The sequence below is a fragment of the Passer montanus genome, unplaced genomic scaffold (genome assembly GCF_014805655.1).
Source record: "Passer montanus isolate IOZ18808 unplaced genomic scaffold, ASM1480565v1 scaffold37, whole genome shotgun sequence".
Classification (NCBI taxonomy): Eukaryota; Metazoa; Chordata; class Aves; order Passeriformes; family Passeridae; genus Passer; species Passer montanus.
The window spans coordinates 3,494,126-3,515,823 of record NW_024368485.1 but is presented as its reverse complement, the minus strand read 5'-3'; the positions used below and the strand labels follow the sequence as shown (position 1 = coordinate 3,515,823).

Below are 21,698 nucleotides of genomic sequence, written 5' to 3'. Positions count from 1 at the left end.
CCCTTCCAACCTCGACTGTTCTATGATTCTCTAAATATGAAATCCTGCCTGTCTGGGATCCTTATGCAGGTGGCTTGGGAAAAAGGGGTAGAAAAGGAGAGGAGCTTTAGTAGGAGGAAGAAAACGGTGAAAACTGAAAAGCAGGAAGATTGGACTGGTGGATGGAAACCTTACAAGTTCAAGGAAAGAAGCTGGCAAAGCCATGAGGCTTCATCCCCAGGAGTTCAGCTGCAAGAGTGAAGGCAAGCTGGGTGTAGGGGCTGTGGCAGGGGAGTCTGGGGCTGTTCAGGATCAGCAGAATGAGAGGATGGTCCTAGTGATGGGAAAAGGGAAGAGTGCTGGGAAAGCAGCAGTAACCTTTGCACTGCTGATGAATTTACAAGTAGCTGTTGACAGAAGGTGATGGGGTTATCACAGGGAAGATTTGCAGGGAGAAGTCTGAGGGAACAATTGTCCTCGGAAGGAGGATCAAGAAGAGCACCATGAGGACAGGAAGGGTGACCTATGCCTACGTGACTTTGAAGTTACACAGGTTGGGACCCAAGCCAGGAAGTTTGGTTGAGGTTGACATTGCCAGTCCCATGTATAGAAAACAGGAAGAGGAGTGGAATTAACTTGAGACAGATATTTCAACAGCCAGCAGTTTTGAATTTCCTGGGTTTCATTGCTGTGTGTCATAACCTTGTTTTCACGATTTATTTTTTTTTCCATAAAGAAATAGGATGGAAGAAGAAACATTTAAGACTTTATCAGAGTCATATGTTACGACTGACTTTTCTCTTTTGTTGTAGATTCTAAATATTTGAATATTTGGGACTCCCTTGTTCCTCAAAAAGAAAACATCTTCAAGGTGAATCCCTCCACCTCTCCAGTCCTGCAGATAAGCAGTAGTTCAGTACTTATATTAAAAAAAGAGAAAAATTAGTATTTCAGAGCATAGTTGGTCAAAGTTGTGCATGGATTTTATAGAGCAGTCACTCTTTATAACCAGTCCTGTAGGACCTGATCATTATGAGGAATGTACAAGTATCTGAAGTTATTTTGAGAATTTAAAATGACCTCCTGGTTTTTCCAGATAGGTCAGGTAGAGGCAACACTGTGCATTATGCTGTCTGCAGACTTGGTTCTGAAGAACTGTTATATTGCCCTATTCATGCCTCCCCTCTGCCCCCAGCCAGATCCTCTGACAGGCAAGAAATAGAGTTTTTCTCTCCAGGATGTGATTTGTGGTTTTGTTTTGGTTTTTAACCTCCTAGTAACACAAAATAAGTGCAGGCATTTTGAGCAGGCATTCCATCTCCTATGGTGTGTATATGGCACAGCTGACAGGACAGTGAGAATGTGTGCTTTGGGTGTATCCTGCTTGCTGTGTTGGCACACTGAGCTGGCACACATTCATGGCTCAGTCTGCTTTTTCCAGTCTGTTACAGTTCGAGTGTGGTTCAGGAACAAATGACACATTCTGAGCTAGTGGTGGCTTTCCCTCTACGTCATACAGGTTAGCTGTGCTGTGCTGTGGTGGTGCAGAATGTGTCAAGTCTCTAGTGGGGCTAACCCTGTTCCCAAGCCTGTCTCCATGCAAGTTTTCTACAGTGAACAACTTAGCTGTTCATTGCCAGGGGATCTTAGCTCAGTTAGGACAGTGAAAACTCTGCTCTAGTCAGAAGTGTTGTTATATGGATCATCCTTGTGTGGAGAGCAGATGACCTTGGTTTAACTAATGCAAGATTTCCTTGGAGTCTCTTCTGTGCATAAACCAAAACAAACAGGTCAAGACATAAACACTGCTCTTTCAAAGTTTTTCTAGTGAAAATATTTTCTTTTGTTCATTGAGAAATAAATCTTATAGTTGGTACTCAGCCTCATGGTTTGCTGTGTTTGTGCACCCTCAAGGGTGTGGAACCACATTGAAAGTGTGCTACAAAAAGTGCTTCTTAAAGCAATCAACAGCAATCTTCAAAAATTATTAGTGAGTGCTTAGTGAGTAAAGAAGCAAACTGTCCATCATGTCTGATGTCCAGCTGTTCAAAATAAACAGTGCAACCACAAAAACTCGCATGTGATCTTCCTCATACATTCTGTTGGATTACATTAACCTCTTGGTCAGAAAGCACTAGAGCAAATATAACTAATGACATGCAAATAAAATTGTTATTGAACAGAAAACAAACCCACGCCTGCAGCAGGAGTGCCCACAGGTTAGTCACTTGGTGAGGTTCAGGATGTGGGATGCTTTGCATTCTTAAACAGGCAGCTTGAAAATGGATCCTTTCAAGAATTTCACTGGCTTCACACTTGCTGACCTACAACACTTAGTGTACTTGCTTTAGGGGGCGAAAAATCAGGTTCCATCACTGCAATTTTTCTTCATTCGTTTAAACTTGGATAAATATTTGCATATCGCTTACTAGGTGAGCTGCCCAGGGTATTTTTAACATTTTCCAGTGGTAGATAGATAATAGTTGTGGTTTGTTTAGATTGTCCCTGTAAAAGACATATATCCAAATTTTTATTCCTCCTGTTGATGGTAGATAGATAATAGTTGTGGTTTGTTTAGATTGTCCCTGTAAAAAACATAGATCCAAATTTTTATTCCTCCTGTTGATATGTAGTTCCAACATTAATTTGTTTGCTCCAAGTTTAGATGTTTTTTCACAGTTTTTTGTGCTCAGGTATGTGCCATTTGCTAATAAATACAAAGTTAAAAGTCTGATTTATTAATTAGTTAAGCTGATATCATGCTTTTTGACTTATTGCTTCCTTTTGTGTTGCGTAAATTTAGCAATTCCTTTATGATGAAATGTAAAAATGGGTTTTGGAGCAGTGGAAGTCTCCCCCCCTGTGAAACTGAATAAGAAAAATTCATGCTTTTCTTCTGATATCTTGGTATTGCAAAAGAAGCAAACAAAAAATGCCAAAACCCCACCAAAAATAATACCCATCCTCCCCAACACACACTTCCCCATTCCTCCCCCTTCCCACTTTGTGACGTCTCTGCAAAAACCCGAGGTTAGAAGGGGCTTGCAGAATTCAGGTAGTCCAGCCCTCCCTGCAGGCTGATCAGGACCTGGGGACCTTGTCCCACTCCTCTGGTCACACCTTTCCTTCCTCTGCACGTGTCCTGGTGACACTGAGGGGTTCCTGTGTGTCACCCCCATCAATGCAGTGTCTGGAATTGTCACTTCTGAGTGATTCACTCAATGAGAAAACACTCTGACGCAGGGCAGTACTGTTCTCAGTCTTCATGGGGAACAAAAACTAATTACACATCACAGTTCTCACCAAATGTGAGGCCTGTTTCTTAAATCACGAGAGTTCATTTACTGTGGTACTTCTGGAATGTGCATAGACCTGAGAGGGCACATATGCTTTCTGAAATCCCAAATCTTTCTGTTTTAAAGATGATGCCACAGTGTTTAGGTTTGTCTCCTTGATGCTTGTGAACGTAGCATTTGGTATAAAGCCTGAGTTTTTGAGGTCCACAAAATTTACTATTTCATGTAATATGCTGAAAGTGTGAATAAAGAAGAAAGGGTGAAATTATTCCTAACTAATGCTAAGGGCTAAACTGAGAAGTGTCCCAGGTGATTACATCTTAACAGTTTTGATTAAGGAATTCAAATATGAGCCTTTACCATGGACTCAGCTGAAATAAAGTAGTCTATGTTTAACTTAGTGTACTTGGCTCAGAGGAAGAGTAGCCTGTGTACTGGAAATGAGCATCTTCTGTTGCTGGGAGCTATCCAAAAAACAAGGTGCCAAGTGTGCATTTCTGATGATCTGATTCCTTGGTTAATAGCTAAACCATTAGATTAGTGGCATTTACAGATTATCTTTTGAATGTGTCACGTGAAAATGAGCATAAGGTCAATACCAGAATAAAGAGAGGGGTGTTGGTTCCCTGGTTAATCTTTGCCCTGATGCCTTGGCCTGTGCTGAAGCTGAGGTATACAGCACAAGCTTTTAAATGGAGTTTGGAATAACAGCCTAAGGGGCTCCTGATCTTACAGATTCTTCTTGCACACCATTTAGTGTGCTGTGCTGAACTCATTCCAGTGACCATGGCCATCAGTGGAAATCTTTCTGTTGATTCTATAAAATGCAGGACGTAGCTTCTTTGGCATTGGCTGCCTTGTGAACAGCAGTTTACTTTGCAAAATGTTTCATAGGGAATAGTGAAACCATTGCTTGCTATTATAAGGAGTTATTTCTTACAAAGGGATACCTGTTAAACATATTTGTGATGCAACAAACACAACTAGAAAATGCTGTTGCATTAGAATTAAAAGAAGATATATTTGTCATTGTTTGTGGTATACAAACTATTTAACATTTGCTTTTTTTGGTTTTAGCAATAAAGAGCCTAAAAGATATTTAGGGCTTAAAAAAAAAATCACAGCTTTTGCAGTTCTTTTAAGATCACTTTTCTGTCTCACAATCCATGTCTTATATTTACTTTTAAAGTCAAACAACTTTTAGATCTGTCTGCCGTTTTTTCCGATTTGTGTGTTGCTTTGGGTGAACAAATGCAATCCTTTTCAATGAATTATGTGAAGAAGAATTTATCAAAAGAATTTGTGTTCCCTTAGCTCTGAAAAGAGAATTGCTCTTACTGGAAATAAGCTGAAGCTTTTCTGGAAGCATTGAGCAAAATGAGGACAAGCTTTGATGTACAGGATACTCTGCCAAACATAAATGTTTTAAGGTGGGACAAAGGGGAGTGGCTTCAAACTGACAGAGACTAAATTTAGGTTAGATTGGATATTAGGAAGAAATTCTAATTTCTTAGAAATTAGGCCCGTGGCACAGGGTGCCCAGAGAAGCTGTAGCTGCCCCATCCCTGGAAATGTCCAAGGCCAGGTTGGACAGGGCTTGGTGCAACCTGGAATAGTGGAAGGTGTCTCTGCCCACAGCAGGGGGTTGGATGGAGACCCTTTTAGATCTCCAACCCAAGCCATTGTGCAATTCTGTGATCTTGGAAATATGTGAGTAGATGAAGTGTTCAGGCTGTCTGAACCATCAGAAATCAGGTCTCTTCCTCCCCCTTGCTGCATGGAGGATTGTCACCTCTGGCAGTGGAGTAAACAGAGCTTTCTTTTGATGCCTCTGTTGGGCCAGAAGGTAAGAGCTAGGAGTTGAGCACTGAAACCCTCATCCTGCTCTGGCTTTCATGGTACAGGGGGAAGATGCTTTTCCCAGGTGCCTAAAACAAGGCGTGGTCAAGCCCAGATTGTCTTGTGCATGTCCATCTAGATGTAGGTGCTGAACCCCATGTCCTTTTACATTAAAGTGTCACTATGAATTCTGGAGTTTCTCTAGACTGTGAAGCTAATATTGTAATTCAAGCAATTACTTTTTCTTGCTTCTCCCAGAAGGTGCAGCTGTATGTTAAATTTTTTAAAGATGTTTGAAAACACTTGTGAATGTTATTCTTTTTATTATTCAGTGGTTTTGGCAGGAATAGTAAGTGGAAATTACAGAAATACTGCAAGAAACACTAGTTTTGGTGAGGTATGTAGGCCAGGGAATTTGGGAAAAATAGAAACCTTCTGAAAGGTTATCCAAATCAAAGTCAATCTCTTCCTAAATTTATTTCTCTGACATTTCCAGAGGCAAAACAAGACATGAATGTATCAACAAACAATCATTCTCTTATAAGAGACTTGGTAGTATCCTCCATGGCTAAATGCTGTGCCAGAGGAAATGACTTGGGGTTTTATTCCTTTTCAGTAATGTGGAAAGTATGCCATGGGAGCAAGCAGGAAGAGGTTGTTCAGTGGAAGAGAGGAAGAAGAAACTTGGGAAGGGGTACAGAGGGACAGTGCTAGCAGCAAACAGAACTCTCCTGGTAGGGTGCCGTGCTTTTACAACATGCTGTGCTCCTACAAAGCTTGAGGATTGGCTTTTCTGAGGCACTCTGTTTGCATAACTGTGTGCTCCTGCTGGAAAGAGTGATGCCATGTCTGCTCATGTTGATGGGAGCAGAGCCAGGACGATTCTTGTGCCCTTGTCAGATGGGATTTTCAGATGCTTTCATTTCTGAATTTATATTTTCATAGATAAAAGAAGTGGCTAGACAGCTGTGAGTGGGACAGTGGATCTGCCCAAAATCTGATGGGACTTAAAGCCTCTCCTGAGAGTGCTGTACTAAAGCAAGTTCAAAGTAGTAACTCCTCTTTATCCTTTAGTGTCATAAAAGACTGCCAGCAAAAAGGATCTGGAATCAAGGGGAAAAAAATAAGCCTGCTGGCAAAAGATTGTTTGAGGCAGGAGTGATGACTGGCTGAAACCAGATGTGGAAAGATCAGTGGATAAGTCTGGCAGTGATGTTCCCACTGTAGGCTGACCCCGATAATTATTCCATGACTGACACATAGACTGGATCACAGCCCCTGGAAGTCGCTCTGTCCGGGTGGGTTTCTTGTCACAGCCCCTGGAGATCAGTCTGTCCTGGTGACAATTTCTCAAGCACTGGCTGTACTTCGTGGCTTAATGCACGGTGAGGTGGAGTGTCCTTGGAGGGCTGGCTGTGATTTAACAGCATTATTATGTTCAGTGAGATGAGCAGCATTGATTCAGTTTACCTGTGACCCCCCCACTGCCTTTGAAAAGTTCGGAGTGTTGCAAATTTATGTTTCTTTTGCAGTTTATTGAAGACGGTATTGTTTCCTGAAAAGGATTGCAAACAGTTGCTTCTGCCTACACATGTAGGGAATGTCTGTCTTTGTAAGATCTTTTTTTACATCGAGGGCAGAAATACTGACTGAGAAGTACTCACTGACATCATACTGGTGGCTGTCTTTGGGGGAGCAGCTCAAACAAACACATTATGTTTAGGTAGCAAAGATAAAAGTATAAATAGTGCTTGAAGGAAAAGGAAGGTGAGGGAGTTTTTTGTTATTTCCAAGGTTTTAAAAACTCTTTAAATAAAATGGCAAGACACAGAAATCCACCAGAGTGTAAAGAGTGATTTGTCATTTTTGCTGTATGTCTTACTTGTTTTCTACAAGTAACGTGCCCTTGCATTACTTGAATTGAAAAAAAAAAGACTGTAAACCCTTTCTGCAGCCGGAAGAATGATGGAAATTAGAATTTCTTTTTACATAATCCCCTAGCATTTTGCTTGTGGATACAGCTGTGTTAACACAATGCAACATTTGAGTTGAGAGATCTGCCAGATCCTGGCACCAGTGATAGTTTGCAGACTGAAGGTCTTATTTGATAGATTTTCAAAGTGATACTGTGCTCAGTTGTATCTATGTTCCTGGAAGGAGGCTTGCAGTCAGCTTCTCAGAGGAAATACTTTCAAAAGGAAAAGTTTAATTTTGCCAAGATTCAGATAAGGTCAGTGTAACTGGACAAACCAGAGCTTTGTAGGTTAGAGATGAACACAGCCTGCTCCCTGGGACTGGCAAATGCACTAGGAGAACAGGGAAATGAACTGCATGAGGATGATTACATTTGCTGAAAATCTGAAGTACTGTGTATATCTCTTGGCATATTGTCAAGTGCAGAGTTGCATTTAAGCAGGGTGGGGTTTTTCTACTTTTTAAAATTAAGTAAAATGTATTTATGCTTCCTGTTTCTGGTTTCTACTTTAACTCACCAGAAAATGGGTTCATCAAATTAATTCTAGTTGTTCTAATATATAGTATTTATAAATTGCTGTAAAAATTGATTGTAATATGATGCTAATTCACCATAGGTTTTACAAGTACATCTGTAGTGGCTTCTACCTAGCTGCCATGCTTTTCTGTTATGGGGCAGTAGGGATTGTATTCCAGCTGTACCCCACTGCTGGCCAAGGGAATGCTCTGACAGGTGGCAAACAGCATTAGCCTCTGACATCAGCTGACTTGTGCCAGCTTATAGTTAAGGTCTGGACTGATAATTTTCTCCTGTGTTTTCTTGGCTGCAGAACAGTGAAGCCATTTCTCAATTTGCCTGAGGTAGTTTCTGTGAGAGTCTGTGCTCAGTGATTGCACAGCCTTTACAGGCAGAGAATGAAAGAGGAGAGACTGAGTTACTTCAGTGGGGTAACTCACATTTAAAATACAGGAAACAAAAAAGGTGATAATTCTGTGGGCTAGCCAGCAAAAGGAAAGCTGCAGATCTCTTCCTTCTGTGGTAACATGGAGTCTCTTCCTGCTATATTTTTGTCTGTGTTAGAGTCTTTCCTCACTCAGGTCTTGTTAGGTTGGCTGAAAGATCAAAAATCCTAGTTAGGCACTAAGGAGCAGGATGCTAGTCCAGTTGGATAGCCTTGATTCCTTAGGAAAGAGAAGAGGTGAGATTGTGGGAGGATCGTGGGCAGGGACTTTGTACGGATTGCTGTGGCTGAGCTCGGGGGAGGCACAGACAGACTGTCTCGTCTTTCTTTGCTTGGACTTTGGGCTAAAGAAAATGGGATGTTTTGCTTTGTAAAAGCAGGATTGGAATGAAAGGATTAAAGGGAAGGATCCTGGGAAGTCCAGTGAGGTGGTCTTTTGCTTTAATACAGTTAAATGTAAGAACATACAAACAAATCCAAATAAAATTGCAGTAGAGGGAGTAAAGTAGGAGCTGTTTTGGTGAGGAGTCAGAAGTCAGATTACATACAGGCATGTGAAAGGTGCTTTGGCATTCCTGTGTGAATGAAAACCAGCAGGAGAAGGGAATGGAAGAAAGATAAAAAGGCACCTGTTTTTTTGAAGCATACAGCTTGCATGGGCATGAACATCCATGCAGTAGCACTGGGCTTGAGGGAAGTTTGCCAAGCAGCCAGATCATGCCTTCTCCCTGCCCTGTCTTGTTGGTCACACACAGGAGCTCTGTCCTGGATGTGTGACCCTGGATGTCCTGGGGAGCTGCAGGAAGGCAGTGCTGTGGGTAGGGAGTGTCTGGCACTGGCTGCCCACAGAGAGCTGGGACAAAGCCCTGGGGCACAGGAGGATTCCCTCCAAATGGCCTGGCAAAAGGCCACCTGGATTGCACAGTGAGCTGGCTGGTGACATTTCCAGGTGGTTTCTGAGCAGGCTGCACCTGGGCAGAGTCTGGGTGAATCTCTCTGGGTTCTCTGCCTCAGTGCCTGGAACACAGGAGGAGCAGAAAAACCTTCTCTCCAGCAGGTGCAGGAGATGACATGCTTTGCTGACTTGCTCCACCGAGCTTCTCAATCAGAGGACTTTGTTCTGACAGCCTCATACAGTCCAAGTTCAACAAGGACAGCTTCAGAGCAGTGGTTTTCCAGCCTTAGATCTGAGTAACCATCAGATGTGCACAGCTATGCAGAGAAAATGAAGCTTCCTGGCAGTAGGTTTGTTTTTCTGCATGATATGGAAATACCTCTCAGCTCTGAGGTAGGAGCCTGCCCTCAGGTTTTGGGGTGTTGCACCCAGCCTGGATGTCCATTTTACCTGCAAGCCCTAGTGTCTTCTTCTGTTATGGGATGGTGAAAAAGAAGTATCTGCACCAAAAGAGTCCTTCCCAACAAACACAAAGAAGCCCAGCTATGTTTCCCATTGTGCTGATTTTAGTCAGAAATACTGAAACCCACTCAAACATGAAAAATTATTTAGGTTACCCTAAATTAGTTTGAAATTACATTGTAACCACAAAAGGTGGTGGGGATTGATTGACTGGCTGTGTGGAGCTAAGAGCTCAGCTGAGGCTCAAAGTTAAGGTCCTACAGACAGCAGTAATGTTGCAAAACAGTGACAATAATAGAAGTTACAAAGAAGTTTGGAGCTCCAGAATTTCTTACAAGTGAAATAAGCAGTGGTTTTGTTTGAGGTTTTCTTCTGCTGGAGTCATACCACTCTTTGAAGGGCAAAAACTGTGTGTGTGTGTTTTCCTTCCTCTGTACATTTGAGTGGAGAATGAAGAAATACCAGCATGGTCTTGTTTTGATAATAGGATTGCATGCAGACATCCTTGTGGTTAAATTGAAAAAAAAAAAAAAAAAAAAAAAAAGAAAACCCATGAGATTTCCTGTGAAGGGGTTGTTGTTTGCAAATGGAGTGATTAAATACTGAGACTAGAGATTACAGACAACTGCAGGATCTTGCTCATAACCCTCTAATGTAACTCCGTAACACTCTCAGGTGAAAATTTTCTTTCCAGAATTGATCTAGAGAAGATTTTTTAATATATATAATTTCTTATGCTCTCTTCTTACAGAGCGGGCACCTGCTCTGCACCCTTGTATATGTGGCAAATTAGGAGACGGAGTTTAACTTACTTAATAGCACCTGCAAAACACCTGCTGAACATAATCTCGTATGGGATTAGTGCAGACAAGTTATTTAAGCACACTTCTAGGTGAAGAAACACTTCACAATTCTTTAGTGCTTCACTGGGAGTGTATCCTTTAAATATACTGATTTAGGAAGGAAGTTGGAATTTTTTATTTTTAATTTTTTTTCTCAGCACTCTTTTTTGTCTTGCTCATCCCCTAGGTTTGGTTTTCACAACAGTGCAGAATTCAAGATTTTAGTTTCAGCCTTCAAAGTCTGCAAACCTTGCCTGGAAAACCAGCAGGTTGCTGAGCCTCCTGGCATGGCTGCTTTTTAACCAGAATGCAAGTGGAAAAATGTAACCTAGTGCTCTTGTGGTAGGATCTGTGGAAACAAGGCGATCTATTTAAAGCTTCCTGCAACATGTTAAAATGAAAATGTTTCTTTTCTCCTGCTTGTACCTCTCTGTTTTCTCAAGTATTTTTGCTTGCCAGGGTTTTTTATTTAATCCTTCTGCCTTGGCCTTCCTCACCCATGTCAATTCTTTCTCATAAGGCATTAGAGGGAAGCAGAAGCATTCATGTGTTTGGTGTGGGGATGTGTCAAATTTGGGGTTTTACCTGTCACCATTCTCTCTCCCAGCTGCTTTGTTCTGCTCTCCCTCTGCAACCACACCACTTAACTTGGTTTTCACTGCTGCTGACAGCCTTTTATTTTAATTTCTGCTTGTATCAAATCAAAAGCTGTCACTATCTCTACTCTGTAATTTTTGCGTTTGTATTATTTGCGCCTTCTGGTAGCTGAAACTTCCAACATAACTCCCCGCTATGTGTTTGGAAAATGTGTGTGCAAGGAGAAAGGCTGTTTAAATACAGTTACAGCTCACCTGTAAAAATCCTAGGATGACATTTCAGCCATGGAACTGTATCCTGCTTAGTTCAGAAGCTGATTCACAAATTACTGGTGTGAATTGGTTGTGACTTTAGAGGAACTCTGCTACTCTGCTTTCAGATGGAGATCACCCTCTTCATATTCCTCATATGATGGATGCATTAATGTATTGTCCTGGGTGTTGAACTGTTAGTTCAGTTTACGTGATAGCAGAAAATGCCACTTCTTCCTAAATTCATCTTCAGTTCCTGACTTGAATATGACTCAGTTGCATTTTAGAAATCTGAAGCAGCATTTTCTGGGGGGGTGTTAGGGCTTTTTGTTATTGTTGTTTGTTGGTTTTTACTTTAATGGTAGAGTGTTTTCTCCCTTGTGGGTGATTTTAAACTGTTTTTTTTTTTTTTCCCTCCTGATAAGTCCTGCTAATACTGTAATATTTGAGAGTGGATTGTAATGACATCTAACATTTTGTTCTGTTTGTACTGCAGACTGAGGTCAAGTAAACAAAGAAAGCAATCATTATGTTTTAGCATTCTTTTTTAATGAGCACATTAAAATCTAGTCACAGCTACAGGATCAGCTGTGAAAAGAAAGGAGAGATACAGAACTCTGAGTAGCACTGTATTTTTGAAGCGGTTTATGGAAAAATAATGGACTGAGAGGATATGTAAGGACTCTGGTAGGAAATAAATGGCACGACGTTGTTTGCGGAAAGGGTTTGGCAGAAGGCTTGTTGTGACTGTTTCTGTGGCTTAGAATTGCAGAGGAATTTCCTACAGGCTGGGCTAACCCTTACAAATATGTGTCTGCTTTTAGGAGATCAAGGCATACAGTGGAGTCTTCTCAGGGAAGATGTCGTCTTTGACAATGAGAAGCCGTTGTGTGGACAAAAGAGGAAGTTTCTTTAAGGTAAATGGGATACTTACACAGAACACAAAGTATTTCACATTTTATGTGGAATGAGTGCAGCAGAATGTGCAGTACCCTCTGTGATACATAGTAAGCCTTTTCTGTAAAAGGGGAAGTACTTCTTGAGCATTTCTTTTTGCAGGCAGATTTGTGGCTGGATCACCCCTCAGTTATTTCACATGTATATTTTTTCTGTACATGGAAAGAGTAGAATATTTGGTGTAAAACAGGTCATGGCTTTCTTTGCTGCTAATGCTGAAAACATAAGCTTTATTGTGCACAGGCATACAATTATTGGAGCCTTCATAAACTGCATTTATGTCACTTAAAGTTGTGCTACAGACTTGTGGTTTCCATTACTGGATTGGAAATTGGTTTCATTTCCTTGCCTATTTTGAGAACAACTGGCATCCCAAAAAGCCAGGCTGCAGTAGGAGCTACCAGAGCAGTTTTCAAAAGATGATGTGCCAGGGTCACAGTGTCTGCCTTGCTGGGCAGGGTTTTGCTTTAGGGAGCCATCAAAATTTACAAGTGCTTTTGGGCACTGAATTAAGCAATCACATCCCTTAGAATATTCATCACTCACTGTAGCTTCTTCCAGTGAAAGATGCTAACTCTGCTGTCTTGGGGTGTTGCTGTTTCCATTCTTTCTCTTCCTCTGGGGCAGAAGTTTCCCTTGGGGAATCTTTAGGAAATGAACGATCAGTGCTGCAGTGACATCATGTTTTCCTTTGGTCTTGCCCAGCAGCTACCAAGGTCATCCAGTGACTGGGAACCACCTCTCAGTTCTGCAACACACTTCAGCTACCTCTCATAACTCAGAAGTACAAACATCAGCCTTGCTGATAGCAGTCCACAGCCAAATAGGGAGAACAGCCCTACTTTTCAAATCAGAACTGTCTCAGTTCCAAGAAGTATCTCTAGGTTGTCTCTTGCATGTATGCTGAAGGACTCCTGGTGTCAGATGGGACTGTAAGCAAGCATCCAGTCATTTTCTGCAGTCCTTTGGGATCTCCTTATGTAATGCTTATGTAGAAAATAGATGCTGGAACAGCTGTTTTATTCACGATCATGGGGTTGCAGTTACTCTAAATTATTAGAAATGCAGTCTGCAGTCTGCCTGGGCAATTTCAACAAACATTGTCAGTTAGAAAACTAAGGTCCTACATTTTCTGAAGGACATGCTGGCAGGGAAGAAGATGCCTCCAAGCTACTTTTCCAGACCTCTCACCATCCCTGGGAAGTTGCACTGTTGGACCATGGTTCTGAGCCCAGAGTGTGGGATTGGAAGCTGCAGTCAGTCAGTGTGCCCAGCCTGTGTGCAGTGCACCTGGTAGCTTGTGTGTGTACAGTGAAATTACCTTTTATTTCCTCCCTCCACCATGTAAGCAGAATTGTGACATTTACATTTGTTTGCTACAGCTGAGCTGATGAGCAAGCACAATACTTGGCACATCAGATTTTTTGAGTTTGCATTATTTTCATTTGCTTTGTCTGTCTGTGTTTAGGAGACCTAGTAATCAAGATATGGCCTTTTATCCCTGCTGATCTGTTCTTCAGTATGCTCTCCCACATGGGCAGACTGTCCCCTGTGCTTGCACATGGCTCTCAGGTTGTGCTTGTTAATTTGCAGTTGCCTGAGAAACCTTTACCACGTTGGTATGCAGATTCTCAGGGCACTTAAATCTTCTTAAGGGAGTATCTTACCATTCTCAGCAACATTTGCCAGAAAAATCGCTGACAAATACCAGTTGGGAAATTCCAACTTTATCTTTTCTTTTCTGGTTCTTAAGTAGTTCTCATTGCTACTGCTTCTAACCATCTCTTTTTTTTTTTTTTTTTTTTTTCACTGCCATTCTTTTGACTGTTAGTACACAAGGAAAACAGTATTGTCCCCATTTTAGACAGGGCAGAAGTCTGTAGTTTTAGAGGCTAAATTCTGTGGACTCTACACCTTGTGATTGGTGAATGCTCAGAGCCAGCTAGTAGTAAGAATGAGGCAATGATAGTCTTGGGTAATTCTGGGACTGAACAGCTTGCCAGTGGTTACAGAGAGGGTCTGTGGTAAGGCAAGGGGCTGAATATATGTCTCTGACAAATGTCCTCTTTACTGAATTATCCTCCTTCTCATCAAAATGTTCCAGTGTTTACTGAACTGGCACCAGAGGTTTTACACCAGTAAAGCTTTTCAGTTCCAAAATCAAGCATCAGGTAAAACTTTGTTTCTGATGAATAAGATACTGAACAACGTCAGTGGCCATGAGAATTCATAGCTCACCAGAATCTGCAGACGTGTATCAAAATATTGGATTGTGTTCAGAGGCTTGCACAAGTTCAGAGGCAGCATTCTCAGATGGGCTCGTCTCTGGCACTTGGCCACCTCACCACACAGGGCCCTCTGTGAGGGCTGCTACGTTCAGCTTATCAAAACAGGAAGGAAAAGATGTGATGCCAAAGAGGATGCAGGTCTCCAGAAAGAATGAAAAATGAGATGCTGGCAGGAAGTGGGAGTGGTAAATGCTGAGGCTCATTTGTCCAGTCTGATTCTAATCTCGCTGTCTGCAGCCCGTGTCCCCTTGCCAGATTAGAAGCACCCATTTTACCTTTTCCTCCTGAGTTCTTGTAAATCTCAGGGCTTGGAAACATTCTGCAGTGGTCATCTTGGCTGACTCTTTTAATGCCTGCTCAGAATGATGGCAGTTTTGTTAATTCTCTGTACAACCCTATTTATATTTCAACACAAAGAGCAGGAATTCAGTTGTCACGCAGTTTTTTCTAAAAATGTCTGGGAACAGACATCAAATCAAAGTGACCTGTCTTCTTCTTGGGAAAAGGAAACTCTTCAAGTCAAGTGAGTAATAAGAGCTATAGTTGTGCTGGGCTTCTGGGAGAGGCCCTGTCTATACCAGGTCCTGGGCATGTGCTTTCTTTCCCTGATGCACAGCAGTGTCAATGTGTGAATAGAGCAGCTTCACAAATGTGACTGGAGCCCTTGGGAGTGACTTGCTTCTGGTGAGCACACTGACTTCTACTGCTTGTAAAACATCCTGAGTGATGCAAAGCAAAGTAGATTTTACGTTATGGTGAGAGAATGCTGGGGTGCCATGTTTGTGGGCTGTGTGTAGGAGTTTCACTGTCACTCTTGCCAGCTCCCAAAAGCTGAGCTCAGTCTTGTTGAGCTCTGAATCAATTGACAATAAGCAGAGTGTGGTGGGTTATGAAAGGAAATGCTGTGGTTTAAGATGTTTGCATTTTATTATTTCATTCATGGATGTTAGGAATGTAAACAGTTAGTGCATGGGAATTTGGAAATCTAATGTTTAGGATAGATTTGGTTAGGCAATACTGTACTGGGCTGCTCTGTGAATTCATGTTGCCTGAGTCATAATTATTATTTGGGTTTACAGTGGTTATACTGTAGTGTCTTTTGAATTTACAGAACAGTGCTTTATCAGAAGTAAATTCCAAAGGAAAAATCATTGCACACAAAAATAGCTACTTTATCATGTTATACAAGATCTCATCTTGTTTTTTATGAAATACTGATTAATTAACCACCTGACAAGGTGTCGTATTTCCAAATACATTTTTCAGGTAAACCTCCTCTTTCAATAGCATAGCAGGGTAATATCTATTTCACAGACCTAAAGAGTCCCCAAGAGATTTCTTCTGATTACTATTTAAGTACTACTTACTATTATTATACTATACTATATTATACTTACTACTTACTATTACTATACTACTTACTATTTAAGTCTTTGGCACATGTATGCTGTTCTACACTAACAGAGGCCTCTGACAAATGTACACATCCACTTCTGTTGCATTTTCCTTAGGAAGTTGCCTTTTACCATGTTGATTTCAAGACTGTTGAAACAAAGGGGTGAGTTTTCCCATTATTTCCAGCCAAAGAGGTACCATTCTTGTTGCAAATAGAGAAGTCTCTTTGAAGAATTCTGATATTCCTAGCCTTGCACTAAAAAGGCAGAGCCTTCTGCTACTACTTGTTTCCTCAGGGGTGGAGATAATAATAGTACATACCCAGGATTTTTCCTGTGTTTTGTAGAAACATGTTATTAAACAGCTCATCTTGTATGATGCTGGTCACATGTGCATCACGTGTGCTGTATAATCACCAGAAGTTTCATTGATCCTAAATGCTGGGAAATGCTGTCATAAAATTATGACTACACTTTACATTATTTGTTAGAAAAATGCTGTTGTAACAGGATGTGTCAGTTAATTGCAAGGATACACAAATGATGCAACTCTGTAAGATTCTTTTGTCTTAAATCAAGGGAAGAGCAACTTTTTTTTGTCATTAAAGAGAATTTAAGGAAAATTAGTTGGAAATTGCAGAAAATATTGGTGGTTTATTCTAGAAAAAAAAGAGGGGTTTTGCAGGTCAATTTGGGGTTTGATGCCACACTGTGACCTGGTTTCCTTGTCCAGAGTGTATTGACTTTTCAGAGACTAAGGCTGATTTGTCATGGAGGCTATGTAGCATACCCAAGAAATTTAGCCTGTACAATAGAATGTGAGCATAAGGCTGCTTGAAACATGCCATTTTGTTTAAGTCCTCTTTAGAAAAAGAAGCAAAGTTGCTAAACCTGGAAGAATTCCTCTCAGGAATAATTTCTGCAGAGTTCTCTTCAAGGCAGACATACAAATTCAGAAGCATTAATTTGCTGTTAGCACAGTTTGGATGAGAGTTCTTTGCTGTAGCACCATGAGATTTTGTTTCCTGGGAGGGAGGTGGGTTCTGTCACAGCTCAGGTCAAAGCCTGCTAACAGAGTTGACTCAATTGGCAGCCAGGTAATGACACAGCAAAGCAGGTATGGAGGAGGTGGCTGAAAATACATGGAGCTCATACTTTGTATGCTTTGAGGGAGAGGTGCTGAAAAGCTCCTTTGTTGTGCAGACTGTTGGCCTTCGAGACACTTAAATCTCTGTAGATGTGTCAGAGAACAGGGCACACCACTGTGATGGCTCTTTATGGCCACAGTTGGTCTCACTGTGATATTGTGGTGATGCTGCCCATGAAGAGGAGCTCCTTGTGCAGAGATTGATGGGGAGTAGCAGCTCAGCTTTCCTGCAGTGGCCAGCTGAAGCAGCTTTGCAAGGGTGTTTTGCTGGCAGTGAAGAAATTCAGCTCACTCTGGCTGCTCCCTGAGGCTGGCTAGTGTTCCTGGGGTTGCCCCTTGGAATGGTTAGGGAGGCATTGCTCACATCTGGCTGCAGTGACTCAGGGTTGTTTGGGAATCAGCAGGTGGAATGTCTTGGCAGTGTCAGTGGTACACGTGGCTGGTGTCACCGAAACCACGGGAAAACAAAAGCTCTCCAACAACAATCTTTAGTGCTAGAGAAGTAGGGCATTACTTTATTCTTGCCAGGGTGTTGTTCTGGCCAGGATGTACAACAGAAACCAGTTCATCCACACATTGCCCTGGTTATGCAGAGAAACTAATTTCATCACACAAGTCTTTGTTAGATTTTTCACATTCGTCAAAACCCAGAGAAATCCATTGGTTCAATGTTCACTGCTCCCAAGGTCTTAGTATTTGCTTTCCTATTGGTTATTGGTTTGCCTTTAATGTTGATTAGTTTCTCATTCTTCATTCTCTCATCTATCCCTTCCCAGACCAGAAGTCTTGGACCATGTCAGGGGTGATGTTTGGAGCTGACATTCATTAATGGTTGTTATCTTTTGTGTGTCTTCTTTTTTTGTGTGCTGCTCCCAGTCTGCTGAGATGTTAAGCTCATCAGACCTGGAGTGGTGGAACAGTCCTTTGAAAAGAAACTTCAATTCCTTTCCCCCTGGGCAAAGGCAAACAAAACCCCTGACTAAAGTTATATTAAAAAATTCTAAATTTCATATAATTTCCATCACTGGGAACTATGACTTGGACAGAAGAAAATCCTTAGGGTGTGGGTAATGGTAATTCATTCTTTCATAAGGTTCATTTATTGGAGCTGGCCAATAAGCAGAGACTAAAACTTCTTTTGAATTGATTAGAATAATGGTGCTCAGCAAAGGAGAGTGTGACTTTCTCAGGCAGAGGAAAAATTCCAATGTAACAATTTAGGAAAATTATGCCTATAATTCTTTGAAAATGCTGCTGTACTGAATTGCCTGCCCTGAGTGGGACTCAGGCTCATACCTTCAGGGCAGCGGTGAAGACTGTTCTGACTTGGACACCAAAGGTGTTTTTGCTTCATAAGCCAGGGTTTTTGTTTGTTCTGATGTTCAGGGGTGGTGGTGGTGATTGCTGCATCACTGCAAAACTTTTATTGGGTTCCCTCCCAGCAGGAGAGGGGGAACTTTGCTAGGGTTTATGGTGTGGCATGACAAGCAAACTTGATGCATTGGCTACAAAGAAGTGTTCAAGAGAGCAGGCTTTGCAAATTTCATGGTTGGTTGCTGCTCAACAAAATGTTTCCCTAAAGTCTGGCTAGCAAATTCTGCACTTCTCAGGATACAACCTTAGTGCTAATCTTACATACCTTAAAATGAGTTTTTGCCCTTGTACCCAGAATTAGATTGGTGTTCTACCTAAGCTGAAGGGTTGCAAGGCAATTATTTTTTAATTGAATTTTTGTGTTCAAGTGGAGTCCAAAACCTAATGTGAAAAGCAGCCACCCACTCCCTTCTTGCTCCCTTCTTGCTTCATTGCTTTTCATCCTCCACGGTATCATAATGCTGGCTTAGTATCCCTTCTGAAATAAAACTCTTGCATGTGGAATTCTTCTAATTTTTTTTTGGGGAAGGTAAATGGTACGAACAGCTAAATAATTTAGTTCTTGTAAGATGTTGTATAATGCACAGAGGCTGCAAATTTAATCCATTTAAATGAAAAGGCTAGCCAAACTGGAAGGTTTTGTACTGGCACAAAACAGGAATTACTCTTCCTCTGAGAACCTTTATACGTGGCCCCAACCCTTACTTGTTCCTTTGTGAGGGGAAGTCCAGATAGGATGCGATTTTACAAAAAAAGAAAAAGTTTGTAATCTCTGGTGACTAAACTTGCCCTGGCTTCTTTTCCACGCCTCTTCCACTCACTTGATGTCATACTATTTTTGTCCCTTTCTAGCTCATTGACACAATTGCCTCAGAAATCGGAGAACTGAAACAGGAGATGGTACAGACAGATCTCACAGTGGAAGATGAACCTGCTGATTGGCGAAGGTGATTAAAATGTTTATTTTTATGGTTCTGGAGAGTCTACCACAACTGGAATGTTTTCACTGTGCTTTCTTCTTGAGTGGCTTATGTCCTAGCACTTTTCTCCCTGGCAGCATAGGAGGTGTAGATAATCTTGCTCTTGATCCAAGGAATTTGCCTTTATGCAGGAGATTGATTGTTTGGTGTATTTACCTTAATATCTTCTAATTGCAACTGAGTTTCACTTACTTGTTAAAAACCTTGGATACTGATGAATGTCTAAAGCAGGAAACTACTACCATTATTACCATTGTCTGTGGCACAGCTTTGCTTTCACACTGTAAAGACAAAATGTCCATTGCTTCAAGTGGCTCTTGGAAGACTCAATATGCAATAACATGACTTATTTATGCTCTCAGGTTAGGAAGTAAAATATTGAATACTATGAGCTGATGCATATGTGGGTTATGTGTTTAAGTTAATTTATATATGAGTAACTTGCAAATAAAAAAATAAAATTGTACCTTTAAGTGGGCAGAATGGGAGCCCAGCACTTTGGCTTTTCTTGAACAGTTACATCTGCTAAACATCTGGAGGATAATCAATATTTTAGTCCTTGTGTTAACAAGAGAACACATTTTTGTACTTACCTGAAATGTTTGTTGCAAGAGGAAAGCAACCAATGGTGGGTGTTGTGTTTTATCTGACTGCATGGTCTTGGCCAGCCCTGGAGCTGGTGGGCTTTGTTCTTCTAGCAGTGAGTTAATGAAGTGGAAAATTGTTTTTAGAATTATATCCAAGATTTTTAGCTCTTTTTCTTCCAGTGAATTCTATTGAAATCTGCTAGAACTTAAAACAAAGCATATGCAGATTATTTTCAAAAACATTAAGCAGCAGCTTTGTTGGCCAAGTAGTAAAGAATGTAAGACAGTTGAACTAATTAAAGTTCTTGGCTATGGCCCTGGTTGAACATTACTCCAGTTTTAAAGCTTTTGAGAGCACAGTTCTTTTACAGGGGCAGAAAGGATACTTTCTTCATTTTGTGAATTCAGCTAATTAACTTCAGCTACTTTTCAGTTAAGAAAATGCTTCTTGTATCTTTGAATACATCATGTGCATGAAAGGCTAAGGCCTACTGATTCTAAAATCTTGGTGGAAGCACTTAGCTGCAACAGTCAAGTAAACCTGCCATTTTACAGATCATGAGTTTTGATTGATTTTTTAAATGGATTTTCAATCTTAATTTGTTCATCGTGACTGCAAAACATATTTTGGTTTAAGATATATAGGTAAACCTATCATAAAAAAGTGAATAATGCAATTTCCATGAAAAATAATAATATCCATCAAAAATTATGTTATGTCACTTCAAGATGATAATGTGAAATAGGAAATCTGAATAAATGAGATAAAGTCAAACCTACTATGACTACAAAATTCTGAACTGCATGCTTCTATGTAAGGAAGAAGTTGTATCAAAGTTGGTAAGTTAAGTAATTTAGTTGTGCACCGACACTTTTTTTATAATATAGTGCCACAGAGCAAGATCATAGTAATTTCAACAAGAGCTTTCCAGAGTTCTTGTTTAAACTAGACACCTCACAAGGCTGTGTTTACTGTCATAACTTTATTTCTTTTTAGCTAATTTAAAACTTGGCAGTTAATGGAGTTTTCTCTTCTTATTACTTTCTGCTGTTCAGAAGTTGGTGTCTTGATATGACCTTTGAATTTGCATCCAGGGATATTTGAGCTCAATGGAATGTCCATTCTCCTTGATTTTTTTCCACCTTAGCAGGTATCCAGACACCAGCAGTTCTGGAAAGGCAGGCATTGCAGAGCTGTCTGTTGAATTCAGAAAGATAAGGATATGAAATTGTGTGTCTGCAGCCTTAGTATTGTGGTTTGGGTTTTTCTGTGGTTATGTGGTGACTTTCAGATTTATGCACCTCATCTTATATGCTCCTTGATTTTGGGCTCATTTCTCCTTTTTATACAATATGGCCCAAGTAATATCAAGAATGATTCAAGGGCTCACTTTGGCTTGTAAATATGTAAAAGTCAGGCCAAAAAAAAAGGCTTGCAAAAATGTATTTTAAGAGGGACTGTTTCATATCCCACTTTTTTGATGCCTCACCTTTTTTGCAGTACAGACATTTGTCTCAATAATAATAATCTCAAAATGAGAAGAGTTGTCACAAAAGGCAATTAGTGGGACAGATTTCTGTCATGCCATTCCTGTGACCTTTGAAAGAGTAACAAGAGAACTTCTGCATGCAGTGGCAGCCCAGGAGCATGTGGGACAGGTCTGGTGGCACCTGGATGATCTTTTAGGAGGCCGCCTGCACATCTGTGTGGATGTCCATGAGGGGCCAACGCTTCCTGCTGTCCTTCTGGAGGGAAGGCTGTAAAGCTTCAGCCTTCCCAGGGCACTTAGTGCCTGTGGAATTGTTCAGGGATGCTTTGCTGGTGGTGGCAGCTGCAGCAGCTTATTCCCTTCCTTTTCTATTCCCATGGAAGG

The 21,698-nt window shown here is 41.0% G+C and overlaps 1 protein-coding gene across 12 annotated transcripts in view; it reads left to right on the top strand.

Annotated features, from left to right (window-relative positions):
• Positions 1-21,698, top strand: part of RIN2 (Ras and Rab interactor 2) — a 68,648-nt gene that overhangs the window by 10,222 nt on the left and 36,728 nt on the right. For 11 of the 12 annotated variants that reach the window (XR_005628417.1, XR_005628418.1, XR_005628419.1 and 8 more), the window contains 2 exons: positions 11,922-12,014; positions 19,110-19,204. Coding sequence is in view for 9 of the 12 variants with exons in the window: in XM_039717168.1 (XP_039573102.1) it covers positions 11,958-12,014; positions 19,110-19,204 (152 nt within the window). In the remaining 3 variants the exon portion in view is untranslated. The remainder of the gene's footprint in view (positions 1-11,921; positions 12,015-19,109; positions 19,205-21,698) is intronic. The other variant, XM_039717176.1, reaches the window with a different exon arrangement.